Below are 26,277 nucleotides of genomic sequence, written 5' to 3' on the forward strand. Positions count from 1 at the left end.
TGAACATTTGGAAAAACACATCCTTGAGTTTAAAAAGTTTAGCCTCTGCAAAAGGTGGTTGATTGTTTCTCTGTTGTTTTCTGTTTGTTTGCTAGAAGAATGAACATTGAAAAAAAAAAAGAAGAAGAAAAATTTGATGCGAGTGGCATCTTTCCAAATCTCAACTAATTCGGCGCAGGGCGGATACCTTTGAGAGCTGGTTTACACCCCTCTGTTGAGTCATCTCAACCACAGCACTGCAAAAACTCAGCTGTTGTATTACTCTAAATATCTGCCAGTAGAGCAAGAAAATGTGAATTATTATAAAGATTTTATTTGAAAACAAGTAAAAAAAAATTAAAAAATCGGACTTATTTCAAACTTTTTAGTTGTTAGGGTTTAATGTGGTAAATGAAAACCTCTTCTACTCTGGTCATTCTAGTTCCAGCATTAACTTGCTTAGAACCAGTAATCTCTAAAACAAGTTGGAGCATCATATTAAGGTCATCAAAACCATATGTTGATTGAAGGTATTTTATGGATTAGTGTTCGAGTTTGATAAAGCTACCTGGAATGGCTTGTATGTTTTTGCGTTTTATTAGCAGCATTATTCAAAAAGTTTGGGATGAATCTGCATTAATATATGACCAGAGGCCCAGCTTCAGTGGCTTCTGCACCAACTTTCTTCCAAGTTTCACAGAATTCCACTCATTTCTTAACAAGTGATGCACGTGTTCAGTTGAGTAGATTTTTTTTTTCCCCCAATGTTCTGAAAACAAATAATCACGATTGTCGCATCAAAGTCTCAAAATGTGCACATTTGTTTGCAATGAGAACACTGAACTGCTACAGAAATACGGTTATAAATGTCGGTCGCACAGTAAAAACTCTCCCAAGTGACCGTGACTTTTGACCGGCTGTAACAGCAAAACCAATAGCTGACGTTTGAAAATCTTCAAGGCGAGGCACTGATACCTGAGAAAGTACATGTGGCCTCGTGTTGTGACATAAATCATACAGCAACAGCTCGCTCAGCTAACAAAGCAAATGTTGAGGCGTAAAAAAAAAAGAAGAAAAAAAAGTCTGGACAGAGCAGCGACTCTTCGCGCTGACACGACCGGGCAGCTGTTGGTCCCACAGATTCGCCGGATGCCTGGGTGTTTACCTACAGTCTTAAGCAACAGCTGGGCAGGGGCTTGAAATCAGATAGCGCACCTCTGAAGCTCCCCGGGGGTGTGTGGGGGGGGGGGTTGAATTTGATCGGGTTCATGAGTCATGCTACAGACATGATGATGGTGTCAGAGGGAGGGGCGTCAGCAAACTCGGGCTGCTTTAAAGCCATCAGGGAGCAAGTAAAGAGTGTGTCAGCAAGTTCATGATTGTGTACGTACATTATTACGTGTGTGTGTGTGTGTGTGAGTGTGTTCGTGACCATGTCAAGGAAAGTGAGAATGAGGAGGGTGCTGTTCGAGGAGTTGGGAGGAGGTCGCAGTGTGGCGGATGCCAGCCTGACACTGAGGCTCTCATGTGGAGCAGATTGCACAGATAACTCCCATACCACTCTGGGCAGCCCGCCCGTTAGCTGCCATTGATTCGCTGACCTTTTGGCCCGCTTTCCCTTCCCCTTCCTTCTCCTCCCCCCTCCTTCTCCCGCTGTCTTCCGTACAGACCTGCCACCTGGAACGCCAGATGCCTTCGCCCAACTGTTGACCTGCCCCTACTGCGATCGGGGCTACAAGCGTTTGACATCGCTGAAGGAGCACATCAAGTACCGCCATGAGAAGAACGAGGAGAACTTCGCCTGCCCCCTGTGCAACTACACGTTTGCTTACCGCACTCAGCTCGAGCGGCATATGGCCACACACAAGCCTGCGAGGGATCAGGTGAGGGGGATTTTCTTTTCTTTTCTTTTTTTTTTTTTTTTCCTTTTTCCTTCCCTTTTCTGCTTTTTCTTCTTCCCGCTGTCCCCTGTTTCATTTTTCGATTCTAATGTGCTCTGATCCCTCGGAGAAGAGAGATCATTTTTTCTGATTGGCAATCATTATTAATTTTTCATGGCATTTTGAAGATGCAGATCCTTTAATGGTAATAACTTTAATTGAGGCCCCTAAATGGTTTTTTGATGGCCCTCTCTGATATGATTTTCCAGTCTCGTGTTCACGATCGAATGATTGTGTTAATTTCCAATTTGGAAATTTTTATCAGCTCCTTAACTTCACTTCACTCCTGGCCTTTAATGTTCTTCTTGGTGCAGCCTGCAGTGGTGGCACTCCATCAAACTCCACCCCTCCCTCCGCTTCTAATTTCATGCACTGCATAAACATCTGTGTATACTTGAATTTTCTTCTGCGATTTATATCATATATGCCTGAAATGTAATGCTGCTGGCAGTTAGTATGAATCACCTTAAAGTCCTGCATCCGGCAGTTACGGGTGTTTAACTCGCTTGTCAGCTTTAAGTTGAGTTTTTGCACATTGGGGGGTAATTAGAAGTTCTCTGCAAGCTAAAATTGGAACAGTAAATTTTAAAGTTGATGGAGTCTGAGTTTGTGCTTGAAAGGATTGCCTTTTGAGTTAATCTTTAAAGCGTAAAGGGTTGTCATTTGGGTGTGTGTGAAAATGATGTTTTTATTGCAACTTTTCTGCTGAGAAACACAAAAGGGAAGCAGAGGCAAATCACCTGAGAGATCTCCAAGAAGTTGCCTGCTTTGTCTTGCTTGTGCCGGATCACATTGTGGCTTTTTTTTTCCTTAATCGGACAGAAGGACTACATTGCAGCACAAATAAAAGCAATCAGAAAAAATAATGGATCACTTCGAGATATCTCATTTTCTCCTTAACATCCCTAACATCAAGAGAAGTAGTCAGCCATTAGGCTGATGGCAGATGATATCATGTACCCTGATGCGTTGCAGTGTTCAGTCCCAGGTCGTGGGTGTTGTCTTGTGCTCTTTGAAGCGAGGATGACGGGCTCAGGCTGTGGCTGATTTGATCAAATGTCAGCAGCCAGCACTTTCACCTGATCTACCAGCTGGACGTAAAACGTGAGCAGATGGGCCGGCCGAGGGAGGGAGCTGCCCGAATCCTCATATTACAATGATGGTGCCACTCCCCTCCAGGGTCCAGCCAAAACGGCCAAAGGCTTCTATTCAGGCGCCGCAGGTCCTTCTCACAAAGCCGGTTATCTTGGTTTGTAAATGAGCCGGATTGCTTAAGTGTTAATCCCCCAGATGAGATCGAGGAGATGTCTTACTCACGTGATTCTTCTGTGGCGGCTGCTTCTCTAGGTGGCGCTCGTTTCTTTATTTTTTTTGCCCCGCCACTCATGCTAATTATCGGCTGAATAATCAACACAAAAGAAAAGTGCATCTATATTAAATGCACACTTGTTAATTAGGAACAAAGTGAGAGGACTCAGCTGCAGTTAGATTAACATAAAGAATAATACCCTGATAGGTAAACATGTGCCGTGCTGTTCTGTCTTGTATGTTTACAAGCATTAATACTCCTCCTCCTCTTAACCAATTAGCTGAAATATGACTAATTAGAGGTTATGCATATGCAAACACCCAGTCCGATCCAGTCCCCGCCCACGAGCCATGAAGGAGAGCAGTTTGCTGGTGCCATTCACAATTAAGAGTGCAGCGCAATTGTGTCTTATTAGCAGTGGTGGCGAGACTAAACTTTACAGGGCAGGGGTCCTTGGGGGGGGGGGGGGGGGGGGAGTAAGAGGAAGGTGGCGGGGGCGGAGGCAGCGAAGCAGCTGTTGCTGTTTGTTTATGCAACTCAGCAACATACGAGCGGTGGGGTCCCTCTCCGGCGCTTGGTGGGGCCTCGGTGCGCAGCGCCCCCCCCCCACATGATCTTTGAAGGTTGGGGCTGTTTGAACAATTCCTCCCAGTCCTCCCAGTGTCCTGCGCGCCACCATCTGTCTCCCCAGGAATGTGGGTAGAGTCAGCACACACCCCAGCATTTGTTAAGGCTGAGCTGGGAGGAGGGAGGCGCTGTGCTCAGAGCCTTTTCTTTTTTTAATTTACTAACTCTTTAACATCCCCACCTCCTACTTGTAATTAAGTGTTTTGCGAGTAACGAGCCAGGTCCGCACGCCCAGTGTTGTTGTTGTCACTCCGTATTATATTTAGATTTTTTCTTTTTTTTTTCTCAGAGAGAAAGCCGTGTTTGAATTGCAAATTTGATGGATTGCAACTGATGTTTACCTTTGAACAGCGAATCAAGGCTCAGCCTGTATGCTCAGTTGTGCATCCTAAGACTATTAGAGACATTTGAGGTTCTGGAAAAAGACCCAATTACGGTGTAAGGCGTTTGAAACAGCTCTGACAAAAAGAGTCATTTATGTGATGTGAATGCAGGTATGCGGGGTGAAGGAGCTCACGGAGGATTCTCAATACATTGTAGACTGATTAGGCCCAAATTAATGAAAAGTAGATCAGATTGGCACTTCTAATGAAGGCTCCAAAAAAGCCTCTTTTCATTTATTCTATTTTCCGGGCTGCCAGATTCTAAAGGCATGCCTCCTTTGGCTGAGAAGCCAGGAAATTAAAAGGTATGTGAATCTCTGTGTTATCGCCGCCACTGCTTGTAGTCGGGAGGTGGGAGTAGAAAGCCAAGGAGCCACGCTGGCCACACGAGCCGTTAAGGCTTGTTGTCATGCCGACCAGTTGTGATTATTTAGTGAACTCTCAACCCCACGATGTTTGTGCATTTATTTCTTTTTTTCTTCCCTTTTTTTTAATAATCTCTCTCTCTCTGTCTGTTTCAGCACCAACTGCTCAACCAAGCGGCCGGCAACCGCAAGTTCAAATGCACCGAGTGCGGCAAGGCCTTCAAGTACAAGCACCATCTGAAGGAGCACCTCCGGATTCATAGTGGTGAGTGCTGCCCCGGTCTCCCTGCTGAAGTCGGACGCTGTGCAACAAAAGCATTATCAGCATTTGTTAAAAATAAAGCATTTATTCGTTAAAATTTTTGTTTAGTTGATTTCCTTTTTTTGTTCAGGAGAAAAACTAAATGTGGGCAGCGTTCGAACACAACTAGCCTTTTTACAAAGCTATCTTGTTTTAGGAGCGGGTTCATTTCATGTAGAAATTAAACTGGAAAGACTGGAATAATTTTTCTACATAAATAAACATTTGCAAATAAGTCATTTTGACTTGTCCTGTCCCCCGTAAGGGATGAACAGTAAACACACACGGTTTTGATTTTGCCTTCTCACACCACGCATATATTTCTTGTTTCAGGTGAAAAACCGTACGAGTGCCCCAACTGCAAGAAGCGTTTCTCCCACTCGGGCTCCTACAGCTCACACATAAGCAGCAAGAAGTGTATCGGCCTGATTGCCGTCAACGGCCGCATGCGCGGCAACATGAAGCCGGGCTCGTCCCCCACGTCTGCATCTGCCTCACCCACCAACACCGCCATCACCCAGCTGCGGCAGAAGCTCGAGAACGGCAAGCCACTCGGCCTCGTTGACCACAACAACCACTTGAACATCAAGACAGAGCCACTCGACTTCAACGACTACAAGCTGATAATGGCTTCTCACGGATTCAGTGTTCCTGGTCCATTCATGAACGGAGGGGTGGGAGGGAACAGCCCACTGGGAGTCCACCACAACTCCACATCTCAGAGCCCCTTGCAGCATCTGGGGATGGTTGGGTTGGAGGCGCAGCTCCTGGGTTACCCAGGTCCACTGGTGAACAACCTGAGCGAGGTACAGAAGGTCCTCCAGATCGTGGATAATACTGTGTGCAGGCAGAAAATGGACTGCAAGCCAGAGGAGCTCTCCAAGCTCAAGGCCTACATGAAGGAGCTGGGTAACCAAGTGGAGGAGCAGAAACAGGGGCTGACATCACCAGGGGGGACTCAGGTCAGTCTTCCGCTCGTCAATCACAATGGCGCCACCAAAAGCATCATCGACTACACATTAGAAAAAGTGAACGAAGCCAAAGCCTGCCTCCAGAGCTTGACAACAGACTCAAAGAGACAGATTAGCAATATCAAACGAGAGAAATCCAACCACATGCTTGAAGGAGGTATGGATGATAAGGTGCAGGAAAACAACATGTTTACACCTTATGCTTGTCAGTATTGCAAAGAAACCTTCTCTGGGCCAATACCTTTGCATCAACATGAACGCTACCTGTGCAAAATGAACGAGGAGATCAAAGCTGTGCTGCAGCCCAGTGAGAATCTGATGCCCAATAAGCCAGGGATATTCATGGAGAAGAACACCCACTTACCCTCCTCCATGTTGTCTGAGAAAGGACTCATTGGGCCCCTTAACCCTTACAGGGACCAAATGTCTTTGTTGAAGGCCTATTCCGCCATGAACAAGGAGCCCAACTCGGAGGAACTGCTCAAGATTTCCATAGCAGTCGGCCTTCCTCAGGAATTTGTCAAGGAGTGGTACGAGCAGCGAAAGATATACGAGTACAGCACTACCAGAACCCCACCGCTTGAGCACAGGAACAACATGGATATGGTCGTCGGAACAAATAACCACCACACTCAACCAAAAGACTCTTTGGCAGCTAGGTCACCTTTGTCTCTTCTCAAACCTACTGACTGCATCACATCCCCCTTAATCGCGGAGCTTCACAACAACATTAACAACTGTGACAACACGCTCAGACATCTGAAGAACCACCAGTACAGCGGCGGTGCCAAGCCGGCAGGTGAAAAGTTGGACCACTCCCGCAGCAACACCCCCTCCCCACTAAACCTGTCCTCCACATCTTCCAAAAACTCTCACAGCAGCTCCTACACTCCAAACAGCTTGACTTCAGAAGACCTGCAGGCCGAGCCGCTCGACCTCTCTCTGCCGAGGCTCATGAAGGAACCCAAGCATGCACTGACTGTCAGAAGCAGACCTAAAGTCAACAGCATTACTATTGACCATAACAGCGTCCCCTCTCCTCGCGAGCACTTCGAAGAGCCTTTGAACTTGGCGTATCTCAAGAAGGAATTCTCAGGCTCGACCAACAACGGAAACCTTGAAAAAAGCACTAGCCCCATCTTTGGCATTAACCCATTTGCCGGCAAACCCCTGTACACATCACTTCCACCTCAGAGCGCTTTCCCACCTGCCACATTCATGCCCCCGATGCAGGCCAGCATACCAGGTCTTAGGCACTACCCGGGCATGGATCAAATGGGCTTCCTACCGCACATGGCCTACACTTACGCAGCAGGGGCAGCTACCTTTGCCGAGATGCAGCAGAGGAGAAAGTACCAGCGGAAACCAGGTTTCCAGGTAAATATGCCACCTGTGATTTCGCAAAAGCCCCAGGCTCGCTTAGATTCTCTGAAATGATCTGAACTCATTTCTGTGCTAATTAAAAGAGTCAGGGGAGGGAATGGCTCACCTGAGGTAGACCGAACTGGCAAAGGCAATGGAGATAAACAGCTGGGACACCACCCTGAGGTGGAAAAAAAAAAACGAGGCGTCGTTTGTGGTGTCAGGGAGGAAAGCGGTTCAGCTGTTTACGAGGATCGATAGTTTCATTTGCAGATTTCTGGATGTTAGAAATGTTTTAATTCCCCCCTCAGAATATCAAACAGCATCAGGTTTCAAATTACAAGGCCTAAGATTAAATCCAGGAAAGGCTCTAATTGTTGCCGCTCTCCACCATAAAGTTTGGCTACCGATGTGTGCGGAACACATTAATGTTTCCAACTCCTCCTCCAGAGTTGGCCTGGGCGCACATATTTTGTTATTAAATATGGGTGAAAGGCCTTTGTAAAAATGACAAAGGTGAGCCCCGGAGCTGTGCACTTCTCTGAAATTTCCCATCGCAACTTTGCTGCATTTTAAAGAGAGCCAGAGCCAAAATGAGCTTCTCCAGTACATGTGGATTAATAATGCACAGTCTCCATGTTCATTACCAGTGAATGCTGAAGGCTGTTTAACATAGAGGGAACCATTTTGATGAAAAAAAGTATTAATAATGTTTCCTATTCTAAGTTATTAAATTAGATTTTAAAAATACAGCTACAGGCGTTTAGTTCAAATTGATTGCGGAGTGATAGTGGTCCGTTCTTAAAACACAGTGCAGCGCTGTCCTCACATTATCACACACATATTCATTAAAGCAGGCTTTAGTGGCTCAATATTGGCCATTAAGGTGCACCTTCTGATTATAATCATTATATGAGTTTGCAATTTCAAGAATGGTTCACTGTGCCTCCTCTAATGTTGTAATATTGTTCCCCATCAATTCATATGTAAGACTAATCTTCATCATAAAAGAGAATTTTTTAAGGGAATGTGCAGAATTAACACGACTTCGGGTGCAAAATTAGCCCACACTGGCTGCATTTTATAATAAGGAGGCTGTCGGTTATAGATGGGAGATATTATTCCAGAGCTGAAAGTTTTATGAGAAATAAACGCTGGTGCGTGCTGGTAATCAAAAAGACATGGGAGCGTGTAGCATTGTGTCGAGTTCACAGCTTTATAACTGGTGAAACAGAAGAGCTTTTTGACTGCAGTCAGTTAGATATTTACTCCTGAAATATTTTGGCTTTTTCTTTTAAGACTTTGAAGTGTTCTCAGGTGTTCCTCTCAAATTAGCAGTGCATACATGTTTAGTAGTTAGCACCTTAGCACAAATGTCTTCTTGTTAGCCTTTTGCTTTGTACTGAGATTAGTTGAGATTAAATACCTTTCAAAAGATGGAATTTGTCTATTTACTTAAAATAAATTGCTTCCAGAATGATGCAGTCTCGTAGCTTAAGCTAAAACTGCTACAGCTGCCTGCTGCTACTTATCTTCTCTTACTTTTAAAGAGACCTTATTTTGATTTTTAGGTTTATCAATCTACTTCAGTGTCTTATACAGCTTTTTGTGCACACAAGATGTCTGCAGAGTTACAAAGACCAGAGTGCTCATCTCTCTGGTCAAAGATACTGCTTCCAAAATGGCTCGTTTGCAGTTCAGCCTCGTCTTCCTGGACTCGGTGACATCACCTAGAAACACAATTTCTTAAATCCCGCTCGTTTTGAACACCTCAAACGAATGAAGGACAGCTATCTTGCACTCTGACAATGTTGACCCATTAGCTGACCAATCAGAGCAGATTGGGCCTTTGGGGAGGGGGACCTTAAAGAGACAAGGGGTAAAAATGAAGCATTTCGGGCAGAAAATGACTGCGGAAATGTATACTATGAGAGTAATAATGTGTTTTTGAAACCTCAAAGTGCATGTAATCTCCTTTTTTACCCCCCTCCCTCCACATAGAATTCTGCACCTGCAGTATGGGAACTTTGATGAATAAGCAGCGACCCTTTATTAGGCGCCACGTTCCTCATAATTTTTGTTGTTTTCTCTTCTTTTGTTTGTGTTTTCTAAGGGGGACCTGCTCGACGGTACACCCGATTACTTGTCAGGGCTGGATGACATGACAGACCCCGACTCCTGTCTGTCGCGGAAGAAGATTAAGAAGACCGAAAGTGGTATGTACGCGTGTGACTTGTGCGACAAAACATTCCAGAAGAGCAGTTCCCTTCTAAGACACAAATATGAACACACAGGTATATATTGTTCTAGACCCTTATTTTAAACCCCATTCTTTTTTTTATGTTTTAAATGTTTGTGTTTCCAAATCCTACCAATATGAATCTATATAATTATATATTTTGTTTCCCCTTTTTCTTCCTTCTTTCCTTCTCTGTTTATTCCTTAAGTTGTATTTGTAAACCAACACCTAACTTGCTTCTTCATTGACAGGGTTGAGATGCCACTAAATCAGCCGATTTCAAATTTTGTTTACGTGGGATGTTTTTTGCAGTTTTGTGTGTTCTCTGAATTAAAAGTAATTAATACAGGTAGCAGCTAAAGGGAGCTAACTTTGCAAATGATTGTATTCATTGTTTTCCTCTCATATCCTCCTGTAATGTTCATTTTGCGATCTTAAAAGACACAAATAAATTCATCTCGATGTATGAAGCCAGGAAAAAAATTCCTCTCGTGCCTCTATCGGCCCCATTACTGGCGAAAGATCACATCAGCAGAGTGGTGGTCAGAAGCTTCAGAGCCCTGATAACAAGTCTTTCATTACTGTTATTATACAGAGATCCTCTTTCACTTGGTTACATCATTTATTTTATTCTCTATCAGTAGCAGAGCGCTCAGTGCTTTATGCAGCCTTCGTGTTATCTGCTCGGACCTAAAAGGGAGGGAGGGTGCACCGTCAGAACAGTGCGCTGAACTCTTTTTAAAAAAGGGGTTGCGTTATCTCCAGCTTTCCGCTGCATCCTGCTCCCTCCGATCGCTGTTGTTTTTAGCCATAATTTGTGACTCGGAGGTAGAAGCGGAGGGCAGTTGAACCAGCCAGATGTTGGACATAAGTGCAGTCTGAAAGCCGGCTGGCTCGTGCACTCGAGTGTCGGCGGGGAGTCATGTGATTTGTGGGAGGCAAGCGGCCATATTTCCACACGTGGTGGGCAGCAGCAGTAAATGAGCAGAAGTTTCTAGATTAAAAGAACGCAGGTTGCTTTAGGTTTTAGTTAGTGAGCAGTGTTTTGGAAAAAAATCTTAACAGCAGCCACATTACAAAGAACATTTATTTAGCCAGACAGTTTATGGCCCTGTGTCATAAAACTATCTCACCCTGCCCTTGTGGCTAGCTTGGGTTTCTCATTTCTGCTTTGGCATCCAAAGTCACATTTAGCAGACAGAGGAGCCTCAGCCCAAAACCTTAAGGAGGGCCAGCCATCACCATGAACTTGAATTGTGTTCGGAGATAATCAGGGTAACCCCTCGGAGCCTCTCTCCATCTCATCTCAGATTTGTTTACTCCTTTGTTGCGCCTTCTCTGTTTGTTTGCTTTGCAGAAGTTTATTTAGGTTGCATTCATCAGTGTGGCACGCAGGCCTAAAATAAGTAGTTGTGGTCGAGTTTCTCCATGCTTTAACCACAGGAGGGAATTTCCATAATGTAGGCCCATGAATGCAAGCGCACTTTCTCATCGTGCTCGCAATTTCAATAAACAAATAGCTGTAAGTCAGCGTTGGATTTAAAGCTCTGTGATGTCATTTTCACTCTGTGCCGTCCAGTTCATCAGAGTTTTTCCTAAACATTTTTTTATTTTTTTTTGCTTTCCTCTGACTTGTTTGATTTGCTGTTGCTGCAGGACATGCGAGGCACGCGACTCACGACCCCGCTCTCTTGTTTTGTGTCTCCGCAGGCAAGAGGCCGCACCAGTGCCAGATCTGCAAGAAAGCCTTCAAACACAAACACCATCTCATCGAGCACTCCAGACTGCACTCGGGCGAGAAGCCGTACCAGTGCGACAAGTGCGGGAAGAGGTTCTCCCACTCTGGCTCCTACTCGCAGCACATGAACCACCGCTACTCCTACTGCAAGCGGGAGGCTGAGGAGCGGGAGGCGGCCGAGAGGGAGGCCCGCGAGAAGGGCCACCTGGAGCCCACCGAGCTGCTCATGAGCAGGGCCTACTTGCAGGGCATGACTCCTCAGGGTTACCCAGAGCTGGCGGAGCGCGAGGCCATCCTGAGGCACGACGCCGTGAACGGAGGGATCAGAGAGGGACACAAGGAAGTGGACGGAACGTATGCAAAGATTGGACGGAGGGACGAGTTTGATATGGAGGAGGAAGAGAGCAAGAGCATGGACACGGACCCAGACACGTTGAGGGATGAGGAGGAGAACGGAGAGCACTCAATGGACGATAGCTCGCTGGACGGCAAAACGGAAACCAAATCGGATCACGAGGACGCGATGGAGGACGGCATGTAATCAGCGATGACATTTCAGAAGCTTCCCATCTTAAATCTTTTAAGTTTCTCTCTTTCGGTTCGGTATTCTTACCTGCTCGGTTTAAAACGCCGTGTTTTAAGCTGCACGTGCCTGAAGCTTCCGGGAAGCTTCCTTTCGGACAGACTCCTCGGTGTTGGGGGTGGGGGAGGAGGCGATGTCTGAAGAACAAGACACAGACACTTCTGAATCAATCTTGGAGGAGGCGCTGAAGGAAGGGAGGCATGGGTTTGTGAAATAAGCTGCATTATGCAAACCGAACAACAAATAAATGAATACATTTCAAAAAATGTACAGTATTAAGGCCTAAAAATATGTGTGGTGCTAACCTCCTCAAATAAACCCCCTGTGTTCCATAGTATTTATAGCACAACTAGTGACTTGTACAAATTGCACTCCGCTTCTATAATCATGAACAAAAATACTAAAAAGTATCGCCTATGTATATATTTATACAGTGTTGGAAAAAGAGCAGTAGTCTCTGCACTACAGTCCTTCGATATTACCTTTGTTATCACCCACCTACCGACGGTGTCGTCTTTAGTTCTGCCATGTTGCAAACATCTCCAAGCCACACTGTTTTAGGCCTCCTGAATCAATTTCAAATGAAGGAATTTTAAACTGTGTGAAGGTGTTTTTTGTTTTTTTTTCTCCTTTCCCTTTTTTTTTTTTTTTTCTTTAAGAGGATGAAGTTTTAAAGAGACCTTCGTTTTAAGGGAAAATACAGTTTATGGACAGATGGTGTTGCGGGTGGGTCGGGGTGGTGTGGGGTGGGGGGTGGGGAGGGTGAAGGACGAAGCCTTTGTAAGGTGTTTTTGATAAGAAAAAATAAGCCTTATATGCAAACCTTTTAACCTGTGTGTTTTCTGCAAGTGCCACCCTCGTATTGTGTAAAAGGAAGGTTACTTTTTTTTTTTTTCTCTTTTCACCAGCTTCAGTATTATGAAATGGTTCACCGTTGTTCTTTGAAACACCCGTGTCAGTATTAAGACTTATAGGCAGCAGTTCCTTAGTTTACATTATGTTGTGCAATGTTTTCTCAGTTCGTTTCTCTTTGTCAGTATTACACCAAACCATTTTTTTTTTTTTCAAAAACAGCAAATTGCATTCATTTATTTGTAGGTTGGAAAAAAAAAATGAAAAAAAAAAACATTATTTATGTGGCCCATTTTATATTTCCTAATTTTATTTATTTCATACTGTTGTGTACAGTACTATAGTTCTTCAATATATAGATATATTTTAGTAAAAAGGAACATGGTGTCGATCATAGGGGCAAATTTTACGTAAAGAGAGCATTTATTGTGTTTTGAAACATTGTGAAATGCGAAGTTTAATCTTATTTTATTTTATTTCCTTTATTTTCCAGTTACTGGAAAATTCCAAATTTGGGAACTTTTATACAATTGTGAAAACACTGTATTTTCGACTGAAAAAATTCCACTTTCTTCATCTTTGTTTCTTTTTTTAAGCTAAAAAAAATGAAGAGGGACTGTTAAATACTATGTATGATATCCTGACTGAAAAAGAAATCTTTCCTGAAATGTCTTTGTAAAAGTATTATTGAATTCTTAATTTGTAATTTCTCTTGAAAATGACCCTGCTCGAATAAAAGTAGCCAAATTACAGAGTACCAAACCCTCGGCGCCTCGTGTTTATTCACAAACTGGGAGCTCAAATCACTTTCAAATTCTCCAAAACGAGGAAAAACTGCCGAACCTTCCCCTCTCGGTTCATTCAGAAGCTGCACCAATGTCTGCTTCTCATTATTATGTTAACAAGCTCCAGTTTCAGTGCACATTTTCAAATGGATAAAAGTGACTTGACCCCGGCTCTGCTCCTTATTATCTCTCATTTAGCCGAATCTAAACATTTCTCCCACATTTTGTTTTGCTCTACCCCTTTCAAACCATGAATATCAACATGTATCTAATAGTCAATATGTTTCTTATTGTCAGGAAAATCCCATTAAAGATCCTTCACACACACGCACCAACGTGCAACAATAAGCGCCGACTGGAGCTGCAAATATTGTGCGTGGTAATCCACCGGTGAAAATAGCTCCTTGTTGAGGCACCTTTTCCTCCTGGTTTAGTCATTTTGCTGAAAATAACAGTGATCAACAGTTTTGGGGGATTTACTGAGCCTTTCTGATGGAACCCCAGTGTGGATATAGGATAATTATTTGCTTTTTGGCCTTCACACACGGTAAGAATAATGCCAGATTTGTTCTTTAAATATCGATTAATATCAGAAGACAAAAAGGAAGAGAGATATGAAAGGGTTTCAAACCTGAAACCTGTGTTTTATTTTAAAAAATACAATCCAGAGGACCATATTTTGAGGCTATATGAGGATTTCCTCAATCTAAACTGAATATGTTTGCAATTCAGGCTGTTGATCAGACAAAACAAGACATTACAAGGCCTCACTGCTGACTTTAGGCACCAGCTACAGACATTTATTCACATTTTTTTTACACTCTTTTCAGGATTTCCCCCCCCTAAAAGTTGACTTTAATAGTCCTAGGGTCAGATCTCCAGATCTTTGCTCACTACCTCTACTTTTTTCCCACCCCGAACATGTGTCTTGTTTTCCCAAGTCTCATTCTGAAACCCTCCTCAGCCTTGACAGGTGGACTCCAGCCGAGCAGTCCTCTCCAGCGAAGGAGACGCCCGACTCTATCGGCCACTCACGCCGCACTATGCAGATTAAAAGCAACATCAAACGGGCCGAGATGAAAGCAGCAAAGGTTGAGAGATGCCAAACATCAGAACGCGCTTTGCATATTCCGATTTTCCTATCGATCGGCACGCCATCGAATCATGCTTGCACCATCTCTTAGATAAAAGAGGGGGGTCTTAAATGATTAGCTGGTGAATTTGATAATGTGCTGTGAACTGCCTGGACTATTACGCATGCAAAAAAATGAGTGCTCATGTCAAGACGGGCGAGGAGGGAATCCTCTGGAGTATATCGCTATCATTAGGAGAGAAATTTCAACCTTCCTCTACTTTTGCATTTTACATCTATTAGACTTCGACTCTCTAACTTCACAAGCAACTAATAGGGAGGTCAAAGGTGGCGATGGATGTGATGAAACAGTCCTGCAACCGCAAAGTGGTGGAGACAGCAAGGGGATGGCTGAATTAGGAAACAGAGGAAAGAAAAAAGGAGAGGAAATTAACATTTATTAGATCCCATACTGCGGAGGGGGAACTCGGAAAAAAAGGTGTGGAAGAAAAATACTTTTTGATGCTCGCTGATGAAAACTACGACATCTGAAGGCATCTTCCTCTTGTATTTTTCTGCCGTCTCTCTGAATTCCAGTTGTCACTCACCAATATTGGCTGATAGCAACGTTGATCCACTCCAGTCGTACATTTACTGATCAATACTGTCCTCCACTATTAGCCACGGGCCCAGAGGATGACAGCTTCTAATTGCAATCAAGCCGCATGCTGGTGCCGTCAATTGATTTTTGTGTGTGCAGTTAATTTCACTTCTGCACTTGTGTTTTTGACTGAAATTGTTCCGTGTACAACGTAAAAGTGCTTTCAAACTCCTCCACGTGCCTGCAATTCAAAGCAAATATTAGATCATATGCTGGAGCTGATCCCAGACTGGTGTAAAACAGTGCCGTAAAACACATTAGAAATGCATCTTTAAACCCGATTAGGCTTCTCTTCGGTGTTATCTGCTCCAACGTGCAGACCTGTTTGGCCTCTCCTCTCAGGCGTCAGTGATTTTGATCTGCTCTGATGTAAAACGTGTTGGGAGTGATGCCCGGCTCGTAGAACATTTAAAAGGCAGGAAAAACAACAACATGAGCGTGTAGTAGTAATTCATACGAGTGTCATGCAGCCATATGCCCGGGCCAGATTGGTGGTGTATTTTGGACAGCTGAGCTCTGATGATTCACTGCTGGGCCTTGTATAGACCAAAGCTAAGTGTACATTTTGCCTCAGGCTACTCTGCTGCCTCCACAGATACACTTAGTAGTAAAATCGACTCCTTCTGAAAAGTCTCTTTTTTTCTCGTCTTCTCCAACTTCAGTCTCTTACCTGCATCTCTTATTTTCCTGAAGACAAAACGAAATCCCATTCTGCATGTGGTGAAAGCACGGCGGCTTTTGGTTGTCGCATCGACCGGTCATGCAGCAGTTAGTTAGAAAAGAATATACAAACCAGGGCATAGCAGTGCCTCAAAAAAAAGAAAAAAAAGAGAAGGGTTACGGTATGGAAAAAGGGATGCAGCGCATGGAACATCAGCAGCAAAATAAAGGCGTAAGAGGAAAAAAAGATCACGCTTTAATGCACAAAATAATAGTGATAGAGCTTGACAGAACACGGTGGAGGCCAGTGAATGAAAATAGGTTTGAGGTTTGGTTGCAACCAAGGATTCAAAGAGCGTTTCTTTTTTTTTTTTCTTTTTTTTTTTTCCATGTCGAAGTCAGTCAGAGCGACCCTGGAGAACAGATTAGTGCCTAAAATAAAACAAGAGTTTTGCATTGGATGGAGGGAGGAAGAGGCTGCTCAGTGAGGAAGGAATCTGATACTTACAACCAATGTAATTAATGAAACACACAACATGGCTGGTGCTGCTTGTTCATATATAGCTTAAAGTCATCTTAAAGTGTAAGGGGCCGAAACCTACGAAATAACATTTTTTTCCTCGTGTCCCATTTGTTTCCATTACACTATCAGGTCATAATTGCTTAATGATCATGTTGGCTATAATGATACACTGATACCTCCATGACAGCTGATTCTACTTGTCATCATTCAAGCTTTTCTTCGGATTTCAATCGTACTTGATGGTTTTATTCCAGAGAAGTTCTTTTCTGAGGGCCACGGAGCCAATTACTACCACCCATTAGTAAATTATGCCATGTCTATTGGTTATTTATGTCTACTACGCTTACTTTTTTTTACCAGTGACGAAACTCTATCTTTTGAGGAAGACGATCAGATGCATTTATTAAAAGCTTTGGTAAAAAGCAATGACCCATGCAGTAAGTCTGTCTTGGCCTCATAAAACTTTTGGGCGGCTGTAGCTCAGACGGTTGTTCTTGTCATAATGCTAAGCTAAGCTAAGCTATCTTGCCCCTACCCTGCCTTCAGTTTGGCAAAAAAGAAAAAAAAATGCTAATAATTAATCATTATCATTAAGTAAATAATTTCTCAAAATGGTGTGAATTCACCAGCCAATTGGATTTACGCTAGTGGTTAGCATACACGATTGTTGTCTTATTGTAGCTTGTGAGCAAATATTATGTGTCCAAATAAAGGAAGAAGCAATGCTGCTCCATTGGCTCTTTTACCGGGCTTTAAACTAGAGTTACAGAAGCTTTATGTAGCAATTGTTGGGTATTTTTTAATTAGAAGGATTAGTTGGAGTAAGCTAGCAAATTAAGTAGGCCTTTTTGTGCAATCATGACCTACAAATGGGTACAACTGCTGAGATCTGATTACAGCTGTCTTCTTTTCGGTTTACTTTAAGCACGTTGTCTTCATCGTATTTCGTCATTTTTCTAGTGTTCCTGTTCGTCTGAACCTCAGTCGTTGCGGATCTTTGCCTTTTCGGTTATCTGCCTGATTGCTCGCTCACCGTTTGAATTTGACCCTTTTTGTTCTTAATGGTACTGGATTTGAAACTTTTGCTCTGGGTTGGGTCTGATTGCTGTATCTGAGTTCACTCTTGATCTAAAATCATCACACTAATCTGAAAAAAGAGGCATCTGCAACCTTCCAACCCCTTTTACACCTTGCATTTACATGTGTTTTATCTGGATAAATTATTAACCTGGAGTTAAAGACCTCATGTTAACACCAGGTATAAATGGGGTCTTGACCTTGCCAGCAAGCACATTTCTTCTGTACCGAGTGATGTCACAGAAATGGTTTGGACGAGGGGAAAGTAAATGAGACTCTCACACTTTTGACCTCATTAAATTATTTACATATCCCCATATGCCACCCGGACCATTCGCAGGGGCACATGAAGGACAGGCCCGGGCAAAGGCGAGTGAGGGAGAACACTCCTCAGACCTGGCACTTGGTGAGAGAAAGTTCAATGACATGCAGGGAGGAAAAGCACAAGTGACCAGCAGGGATTAGCCAATCAGAATGTCAGAAGAGCAGCCAGCTGTTCATTCTGGCTGGAGCAAAGTGAGCCTCAGAGCAGGTGGTGCAGCCCAGTGCCAGCGGTGCTACAGAGGAGGCCGAGAAGATGATAAAAGAAACTCGTCCTGGCCTAATGTGGGTATTTTACTGCATTACTTTTGGACTCTGTGTCCTCTTTGTTTTCCGCTTGCCTGGCACTTTTACCATTTTCCACCATTATTATGCATAAATATTCCAGGGACACAAGAATATTTTTGTTTTTCCAACAGCCTTCCCACTGCTTTGAAGGAGGCAGCACTGGGTTTTTTTTTACGTTATGAACATAGTATAAATTAAACAGCACTTGACTGAAGGTTGGAAAGGTAGAAATCAGGAATCATAGATACATTTTTTTTTAAAAAAGCAGAAAACCTTATTATCAGAATGAAATTTAGATAGGTTATTCATAAAGTTAGTTTGTGGTGATGTCTCAAGTTCACATTTCCAGTCACCGATTTCCTATATTTCCCAGAATGCTCAGTGAGTCTTGTTCCCTTGCACACAGCATCAGCTGTTAGATATATTTCTGTGTATCACAGATATTGAGGGTATATTTTCTGCAAATGAGATAGCGGTGACAGCGTTAGTCCAATGGGGACACAGTTCCATCTCTGCCTCTTCCAGTGAATACAGCAGCTGCAGAGTGTCACAAAGACAACAAAGCAACATCAGAGGGGGTTCCCTGCACCTTGGCGGTGTTGGACAGCTCTGTAAGCACACCCGCGGGGAACTTTATTAATTTGCATCTATCGTTTTATGCGATCACTCCCGATGAAACCCCCACGTTTAGAAATATTGGCAACACTCAACCAGCTCCTGTGGAGATCCGGGAATCTGCTGCTGCAAATTTCTTCCCCAATAGAAGTTTATCAATTCATTTGAAAAGGCAAGATGGCATAAAAGTAGCACACATACAAAGTGGCTTGTCAGAGGGATGAGATGGGTTTTAAATTAGGAGAAAACATAATTTTTTTTTAAAGTTTAAATTTACACAGAAGAAGACGCTCATGAAGTTCCTGTCGATGAGCCCCCTGCTGGCTGCCACTTTGTCTTTGATGATCATCTCAATAAAGTTTTCTTTAAAGTTTTCCAGTCCTAAATGTCAGCCAGCATCCACCTTGCTGTTGAATCCGCCGGAAACTGAACTCCTGTGAGTATGAAGAAAACAAAATCACCGACAGGGAAATGTGTTCATTGTCCAGGAAGAGTTTGTGTGTTTGGTTTGCAGCCTGAAATGCTCAGTTTGAGGGTAGACCACGCGTTGTTGAGCAGATTTATACTGCCATCTTTTTTACCAGCAACAATTACATGTGAAATTGAGAAAATGGAATGAATTATGATAACTTTCTGAGTGTAATTTATCCAAACCATGATCTTTCCCCCAACCCTAACCGAGTAGTTTTCAGTGCCGTAAGCGCCACAACAATTTCACCCCCTGGATAGATTTAGTGGCTGTTTTTTGGAGAACCATGTCATTTCAGAAATGTTCACAGGGGTCTTATCTTACGGTGGAGATGACCGATATGAATGAATAGCTGTTTAGGATGGACGATGCTGACACTTCTTTTCTATACACACTCTGAACTGTCATCTTTTTGACTTGCAGTAAGCGGCTCCATAGCTGCATCTTGTCAGGTGTGCTTTTGCACTCATAACTGATGTGCTGGCCATGCTAATAGCAGGTGCTGACTGAAAATGCTGAAAGCCTCATACCTCAGGGCTCACTTATTAACAAGCAGAACAATGATCATGAGGAAGTCTGAGGACCCAAAATAGTGGACTTGGGTTTTGATGTTGGTTAGTATTGTTGCCTCACAGTCAGAGGGTTCCTGGTTCAAATCTGGACTGAGGCCTTTCTGTCTAGAGTTTGCATGTTCTCCCAATGTACTCTGGCTTCCTCCCAGCATGAATCAATCCATAAATGACACAGCGAGTATAACATTCAAGATTCAAGATTCTTTATTTATCCCGAGGGAAATTGCTGTGCAACAGTTATGGTTCAAGAGGGAAAGTAAAGTAAGATAAAATAACATGGACAAGTTTTTGATGGGGCTCCCACGCAAACGCAAAGCAGAGGATGAAGCATTGCCAAATGTGCTTCCAAAGCAATTTCCATCCATGGCAAAGAAAAGAAGATAGTGCTAAAGTGCTAGCTTGTGACAACTTAAAGCCGAAGAAGTTAAGTGGCTAATCGGGAGGACTGGGACAATTCCCGGTGGGCCGGTGTTCAGGCATGGCAGTGGGTTGATTACGTGCTGCTACCGCTGTCCCTGGGCTGCCTCCGCCACTGGCAGCTGTTGGCTTTTTTCTTTTTTTTTTACTGACGTAACACGTAAGTTCACTCGATCAGTGGCGTTTGAAAGATTGAAAGTAGAAAGAGCAAGGGTGGCGCGGAGAAGGCCAGAATCAAAAAGAGGAAAGCTCTGGAAACAGACGCAGCTAAATATGCAGAAAATGGGCAACTTTTTCACTAAAACGAGCTCGCGGTTGTAACGTCAAATGAGGACGATGAAACGGGTGAGGCAATATGTTGAACTCTGCCTGCAAACCACCGTTCAAGTTCATTCATCATCAAGTCAATGAATTGTGTGGCGTTGTGGCATATAACACAACGTTATATGATTTAAATAATTGTATGATGCGACGCCACATAACTGGGAAACTTTGTGTTGTAGCCCCAAGCACCAGCCATGAGCCCACAAGTCCAGAGAGAGCAGGTAGGATTACTCATTGAGTGAATATTATTAGAATTAATATCATGAAAAGTATGGTGTAGACCTGCTCTATATGAAAAGTGCCCTGAGATGATAGATGGCTCAGCACTACATTAATGAAACTGACCTGAATTACAGCCATTTTTTATATTTTTTTAGAAAAATACACTAAATCACAAGGCTTTACAGAACAGTGCGCTATTGCAGACTTAACATGTAAGGTTTTAATTACATGATTTTAATAACAGGTCGTGATCTAAAGTGGGCCGGTCTGAGGCATGAAACTCCAGGGCTGGAAATGAGTCCCACTCATGTAAAAAGACACAATGGTAAAAAAAAACATGGTAAAAAACACAATGGCGGAGGAATTGACGCTTCCATGATACTTTCAACTATGACTCTGCAGCCAACGCTTTAAATAATTACACTGAAGTCGTAGTTTATATGGCAGTTTAATTTGTTTTTTTTAGGGGGGGGGGGGCATTTTCTCATGTACCAAAGGGGGGCCCAGCAGAGAATGTTTGGGAACCACTGGATTAGTAGGTGATTCTAAATTGACCCTGGGAGGGAGTGTGCATGGATGTTTGTCTCTGCCTGGCCCTGTGATGGACTGGCTACCTGTCCGGGGTGCACCCTGTCTATCGGCCAGTGACAGGTGGGGTAGGCTGATGGTTTTTACTTAAATTGCCAAAATCCAAAATGTCTTCAAAATGTTTCATGGCAATGCTATTTGGATGCAGATTACCAGTGCTTAATCATGTGGTATGGAGACCAAAATCCAGCCTCAGCTAAACGTCACAATAAGTGTTCCGACGTTGTGATATTCATTTCTGTTCTACTGCTCTGTAGTCATGGCTTCAAGAAACCAAAAAGTTCAAGTCCAACATCTTTCTGTTGTTCAATCGACTTCAAGTGCCACCGAAGCTGCAGTCTGCAGTTTGCAGCTTAGGCAGCTTAGGCTGCAGTCTTTAACTGTGAAATACTGCACAGTTAAAGGTAGTCGGCTTAAAAAGAAGAGGAGCAGCCCAATACCAAATGGAAAACTCAGACATGAAATGTGATCGAAGAGGGTGTCCTACCTTGGAATACAAATACCCTAGAGGTATAATGGATCTTCTTTTAATTCTTCATTTTACATGCTCTGCCTTTTATCTAGCTGCTTGTCTTTGTTAGGTTTATACCATGACATAACATCTGTGGGGAAATAAGACTTTTTGATACTTTCCCGGTGGCTCACTTGGTCGACCTGGTCGAAGTACAAAGTCTTGTACGAAGTAAGCCAAAACCTTAATGTACACATCCTGTAGCCACACTTTGATTGGTGGGTGTTTTCGGAGGCCCTGAAGTTTTCTGAGAAAAAAACTTTTCTGAGCGCATCATCATTTCTGTGCTTTCAGTGTGTAGACTCTAACCGTCCTCGTGCTCAACCCTCAGAGGAGCTCCAATCCTTCAATTAAACTCACGGTTTTGGACTAGTTGCAGACGTGTCACGTGACCACAATGATTTCCTTGAACACTCAAAGGAAATGATCCCAGTCAGTCTGTCCGTTGCTCATACCCCCCCCTCTAAGGGACGAGTGATTATGTGTTTTGCCAATGCGTTTGTGGAAATCTTTTGATATGCACAAACACAGATTCTAATTCGGCCGCAGCAGCAGCGTTTTTGGCTGACGGCTGATTAGGATGCCGGCTCATGGCTGAGCCGCAGGGCCCCAGCTGGGCGCAGGGAACATCGCTCATTACACATTTTCTAGAGAGGGGGGGTGGCTAATTCACACTGCCATGCACCATGCCGGTGTAGGTGTAATCATATCATTCTAAATCACCGGTCAGTTACGCAGCAGCAAAGCCTCGGCTCGTGCCAGAGGGCCGGCTGGAGCCTGATTAAAGCCCAGCCAAAGACAAAGTGACACGTCCTTAACCTCATCAGAGGAGACGTTGAGCAAACCATCACTTACCCGTCAAGGTGCGAGGCTCACCCTGCAGAGATCCTCAGCCCTGAATGAATTCTCAACCTCTTCCTCTTTCTTCTTGGAAATGAGAGCTTTCTTCTCAGGGGTGCTGCATGCATTTTTTATGAAGGCATCGTGCCCGATGGTGGATGGCTGCCTGGGCGTTCCTATCACTAATACGCCACTGTCCTCTTGATTTAATTAGAAGTTGGCCCCCACTATTTTCGACAAGGAAATATCTGCTCTAATTAAGCGGTATACTTCACCAGAGAAAGGACAGACAGTGCAATTCAATGCTGAGGTTAATGTGGTCATAAAAAATCCATGATTTTATGCCCTTTGCCCTCCATTTTTTTTGTCATTTTCCCCTAAATTCTGAGTTCCAAATATGCCTTTTGTATCCTTCTTTCTGAACAATTCCTTTTCTCGGTTATGATTATCCATTCTGGAGAGCCTCCCAGCCATTAATGGACTTAGCACTGTTTTGCACTCTCTCCCTGGAAAAGAGATAATTACTCCATTGAGAATGCGAACCTTTGCAGTCCAACCTTCCTGTTGAAAAAGGAATGATTGTAGCATTACATGTATGTAATTTCTTAAAGGAAGCATTCCCTCTGTAGCCTGCAGGGATTAGGCCTAATGACAGAAGTTAATTATATTAAGAGTAATTTTCAAAAACAGTTCATGAACTGCAAATTATACTTAAAATTGCTCCTTAATGCTCTTAACTGTAATTAAATTGCCTAATATCTAAAGAAAATGAGCATGTGGGATACAAGTAATGGGTTAAGGGAACTTTTAGGGGTTCAGTGGTTAATACTGTGTGGATAAAATCAGCAAAGTGAGATTCGGATTGTGTTTTTTAAGAGGAGTTCAGGAGCAGTGGTTTTTGTGACGTCGGCAAACGGAACGATGTCACAGGCGAGCAGAAGGGACTTGTGGATACATTTCTTTGCTTCCAAAAAAAGAGTAAAAGGAAACATGTTTCTTGCAGCTGGGTGATAGTGGCGCGGAGTCACACGAGTAAACTCTTCCCTCCCCAACATTTGGACCTTCTGCGACAGCATTCGCCCGTAATGACTTGCTAGTAGTGCATTCATAAATGTATGAGGGAAACGAGTTGGCCATGCCACACTGCTGTGAGTCCCACCGTCTGTGTTGCAGAGACACGTTTCCAAACGCCTCCTGTCTTGAATTAGTTTTCTCTCCTCTTCAAGACGGTGAAAAAGTAAAAAGTGCTTGAGCTGTTGTGCGCTTTAATCCCCCAAACGGTTGACGCCGTACATTTTTTAAAGCATTTCTGAGCTCCGCGGGAGAATTATGTGCATTTGTCTGCCCGGTAATTAGGTGTATTTCTTCTCTGAGTTTTTATTTAATGATTGGCTTTTACAGCAAGGGCCAGTACTTTTGAAGTGTAATGATTCTCCACTCAGGCGACTTAAAAGGTGGAGGGGAAGAGGGGAATGGAAAAAAAAAATAGAAAGAAAGAAGAAACCGCCATCACTCTGCAGCTTTGAACAACCCTTAATCTGTACAAAATTTAGGTTTGCCTTGCTTTTTCCAGATCAAAGACTCACGAGAAAGTATTATTCAATCATAACTGGTATGTTAAACCAGTAAAATGCCATTGTTGAAGTACTTACAGGAGGGTTTTCACCTCAGACAGAGAGGTTTGGAGGCTTTCCGAGTCATGCCATTTGTGCAACTCTGCATATTAAATCTACTTGGAATTTCACTTCGCTGGGACTGTCTGTTCCGTGTGGCTGCAGAGCATGTGTGTGTTTGTGTTTGGAGGGATCTTTTTCTCTCACACACTCGTATGTAAAACTATGCAGGCACAAAAACAGACACTCGCAGTATCTTCCTTCTCCGCCGTGAAGCCAGGCCCCCCTCGGCTTTTCTCACTTGTAATCATGTCCAAATTTGCACAGGAAGGCAGGGGGAAGGGGAGAGCCATGTGAACTTGTGTGGGTGTTTTCTTCTTCTTCTTTTTTTTCTTTTCGTTTAACAAAACCAGCTTCTGATTACCGCCCATCTTAAGACACCCGAGATCCAAATCACCTTCTGAGGCCTCACAAAAGCCCAGAACATGTTGCCTCTCTGTCCGTTTTCAACTAAAAATGAAGATTGGCTTAAGGAATGAGAAAGTCTGTGACTGCCAAGTAACAAGTACATAAAGTATAAATCTTAAGAATGCAGAGAGTAGAGATTGCTGGTAGAAAAGCCTCCAAGGTAATTGGTAAACAAGTTGTGAACAACTCACAGGGAGTGGTGGGTCAAACAGAAACTCCCAAAATGAATAAATCCCGCAGCAACTGGTTTTCTTGCCTCCGATTTGCTGTTAAACTACAGTGGCTCTGAGGTGAGGAACACGACAACCAAATCCTCGAGGAAATGTCCCAAAATGAAGCAACTCCACAGAAAACAACCTTAAAAAAAACAGGCCGGAATTGTGACGTATCAAAACACGACACCAAAAACACAAGAAGAAAAAAGACTTAGCACACGATGGATACTTCCTTTTTGTTGACTTCCGTTTTGTTGTTTCTTTCTGAAATATTGTCGTGTTTTCTGACATTTCCTTTGCACGAGTCTTGTTCACCGAGGGAAGCAAACGTTGAACATTGGTGATACCGAAGAGCTTGTTGAGACGAACGGATGATCAGTTTGTGCTTTTGAAAAGAACCCCAAAAACAATGAAAAACTGTGCATAGTTTAAAGCTGCTGAAGTGTCAACTTGAACATTCAAAAGCATCTCCAATTCAAATGCCAGATACGCTTTTATACATTGTCTTTAACTCCTGTTTGATCTGAACGCCCTGGTTTAAAAGATGCATTGGCTTGTGTTGAGCAGGCTTCCCGCTATTTGCTCTTTGATGTCTAAACATTCGCAAAACATCTTTGAAACATTGAAAACCTGGATCAAAAGTCAGGTAGATGCCAATCCGCCTCACTACCTGCTCACTGTGGTGGAATCGGAACACAGAAGTCATTTTAAGACAACACAATTCTTGTTAGGATCGACATGTTCTTGGCTTCCTGCACATCTCCATTCAGGCCTTGTGTGCTCTTGGGCAGCTTGGAGGAGTTTCTAGCACTCACTGGTGTAAATGTGTGTGTGTGTGTGTGTGTGTCTGTGTGTGTGTGCTCGAGCCCACCTTGGCAGTGGCACTAGCTATCTGCAGGGCCCAGCCGGCATGCTAGCAGCGAGAGCGCAGTGTTTGTAACAAAGCCGGTCTGACTGTGCGACGCTTCACATTGGTCCCCTGGGCGACGCGAGGTGCAACCTTCCAGGAAAGAGGCTCTAAAACGGATCGGCGGAGGATGACACCGAAGGGTGAGGGTGGCGACGAGCTGTGTGGTTTCGCCACCATGTGTGCTGAAGAAAGTCTGCACGGCGCTCGGACGTCTGGCCAATGTGTTGCATGTGACAATGTGATGGAGCAGCAGGGAGTACAAACCCTGAAAATTGCATATTAATCGTCACCGAAGCCCATTCGTGACCTTCCTTCCCGAAACACATGGACTTCCTATGCCAGGAAGTTTGTCAGAGAAGTTTTCTTCATTACATCGGTCTGCTTTTCACAAACGCCCCGCCACCCTCATTTGCGTGATCTCGCCAAGCATCAATCTGCTGTCGGTGACGATGTGTGTGATAGGGCCGCTGCCTCTGA

The 26,277-nt window shown here is 43.7% G+C and overlaps 1 protein-coding gene across 3 annotated transcripts in view; it reads left to right on the forward strand.

Annotated features, from left to right (window-relative positions):
• The window catches only part of zeb2b (zinc finger E-box binding homeobox 2b), an 80,906-nt gene extending 68,363 nt beyond the window's left edge, over positions 1–12,543 (forward strand). For 2 of the 3 annotated variants that reach the window (XM_075477643.1, XM_075477644.1), the window contains exons 6-10: positions 1,648–1,862; positions 4,760–4,868; positions 5,238–7,252; positions 9,351–9,531; positions 11,187–12,543. In XM_075477643.1, coding sequence (XP_075333758.1) covers positions 1,648–1,862; positions 4,760–4,868; positions 5,238–7,252; positions 9,351–9,531; positions 11,187–11,755 — 3,089 coding nt within the window. In that variant the 3' untranslated portion in view covers positions 11,756–12,543. The remainder of the gene's footprint in view (positions 1–1,647; positions 1,863–4,759; positions 4,869–5,237; positions 7,253–9,350; positions 9,532–11,186) is intronic. The other variant, XM_075477645.1, reaches the window with a different exon arrangement.
• Positions 12,544–26,277: the final 13,734 nt, after the last annotated feature.

This window comes from Odontesthes bonariensis, chromosome 11 (genome assembly GCF_027942865.1).
Source record: "Odontesthes bonariensis isolate fOdoBon6 chromosome 11, fOdoBon6.hap1, whole genome shotgun sequence".
In the NCBI taxonomy this organism is placed as follows: domain Eukaryota; kingdom Metazoa; phylum Chordata; class Actinopteri; order Atheriniformes; family Atherinopsidae; genus Odontesthes; species Odontesthes bonariensis.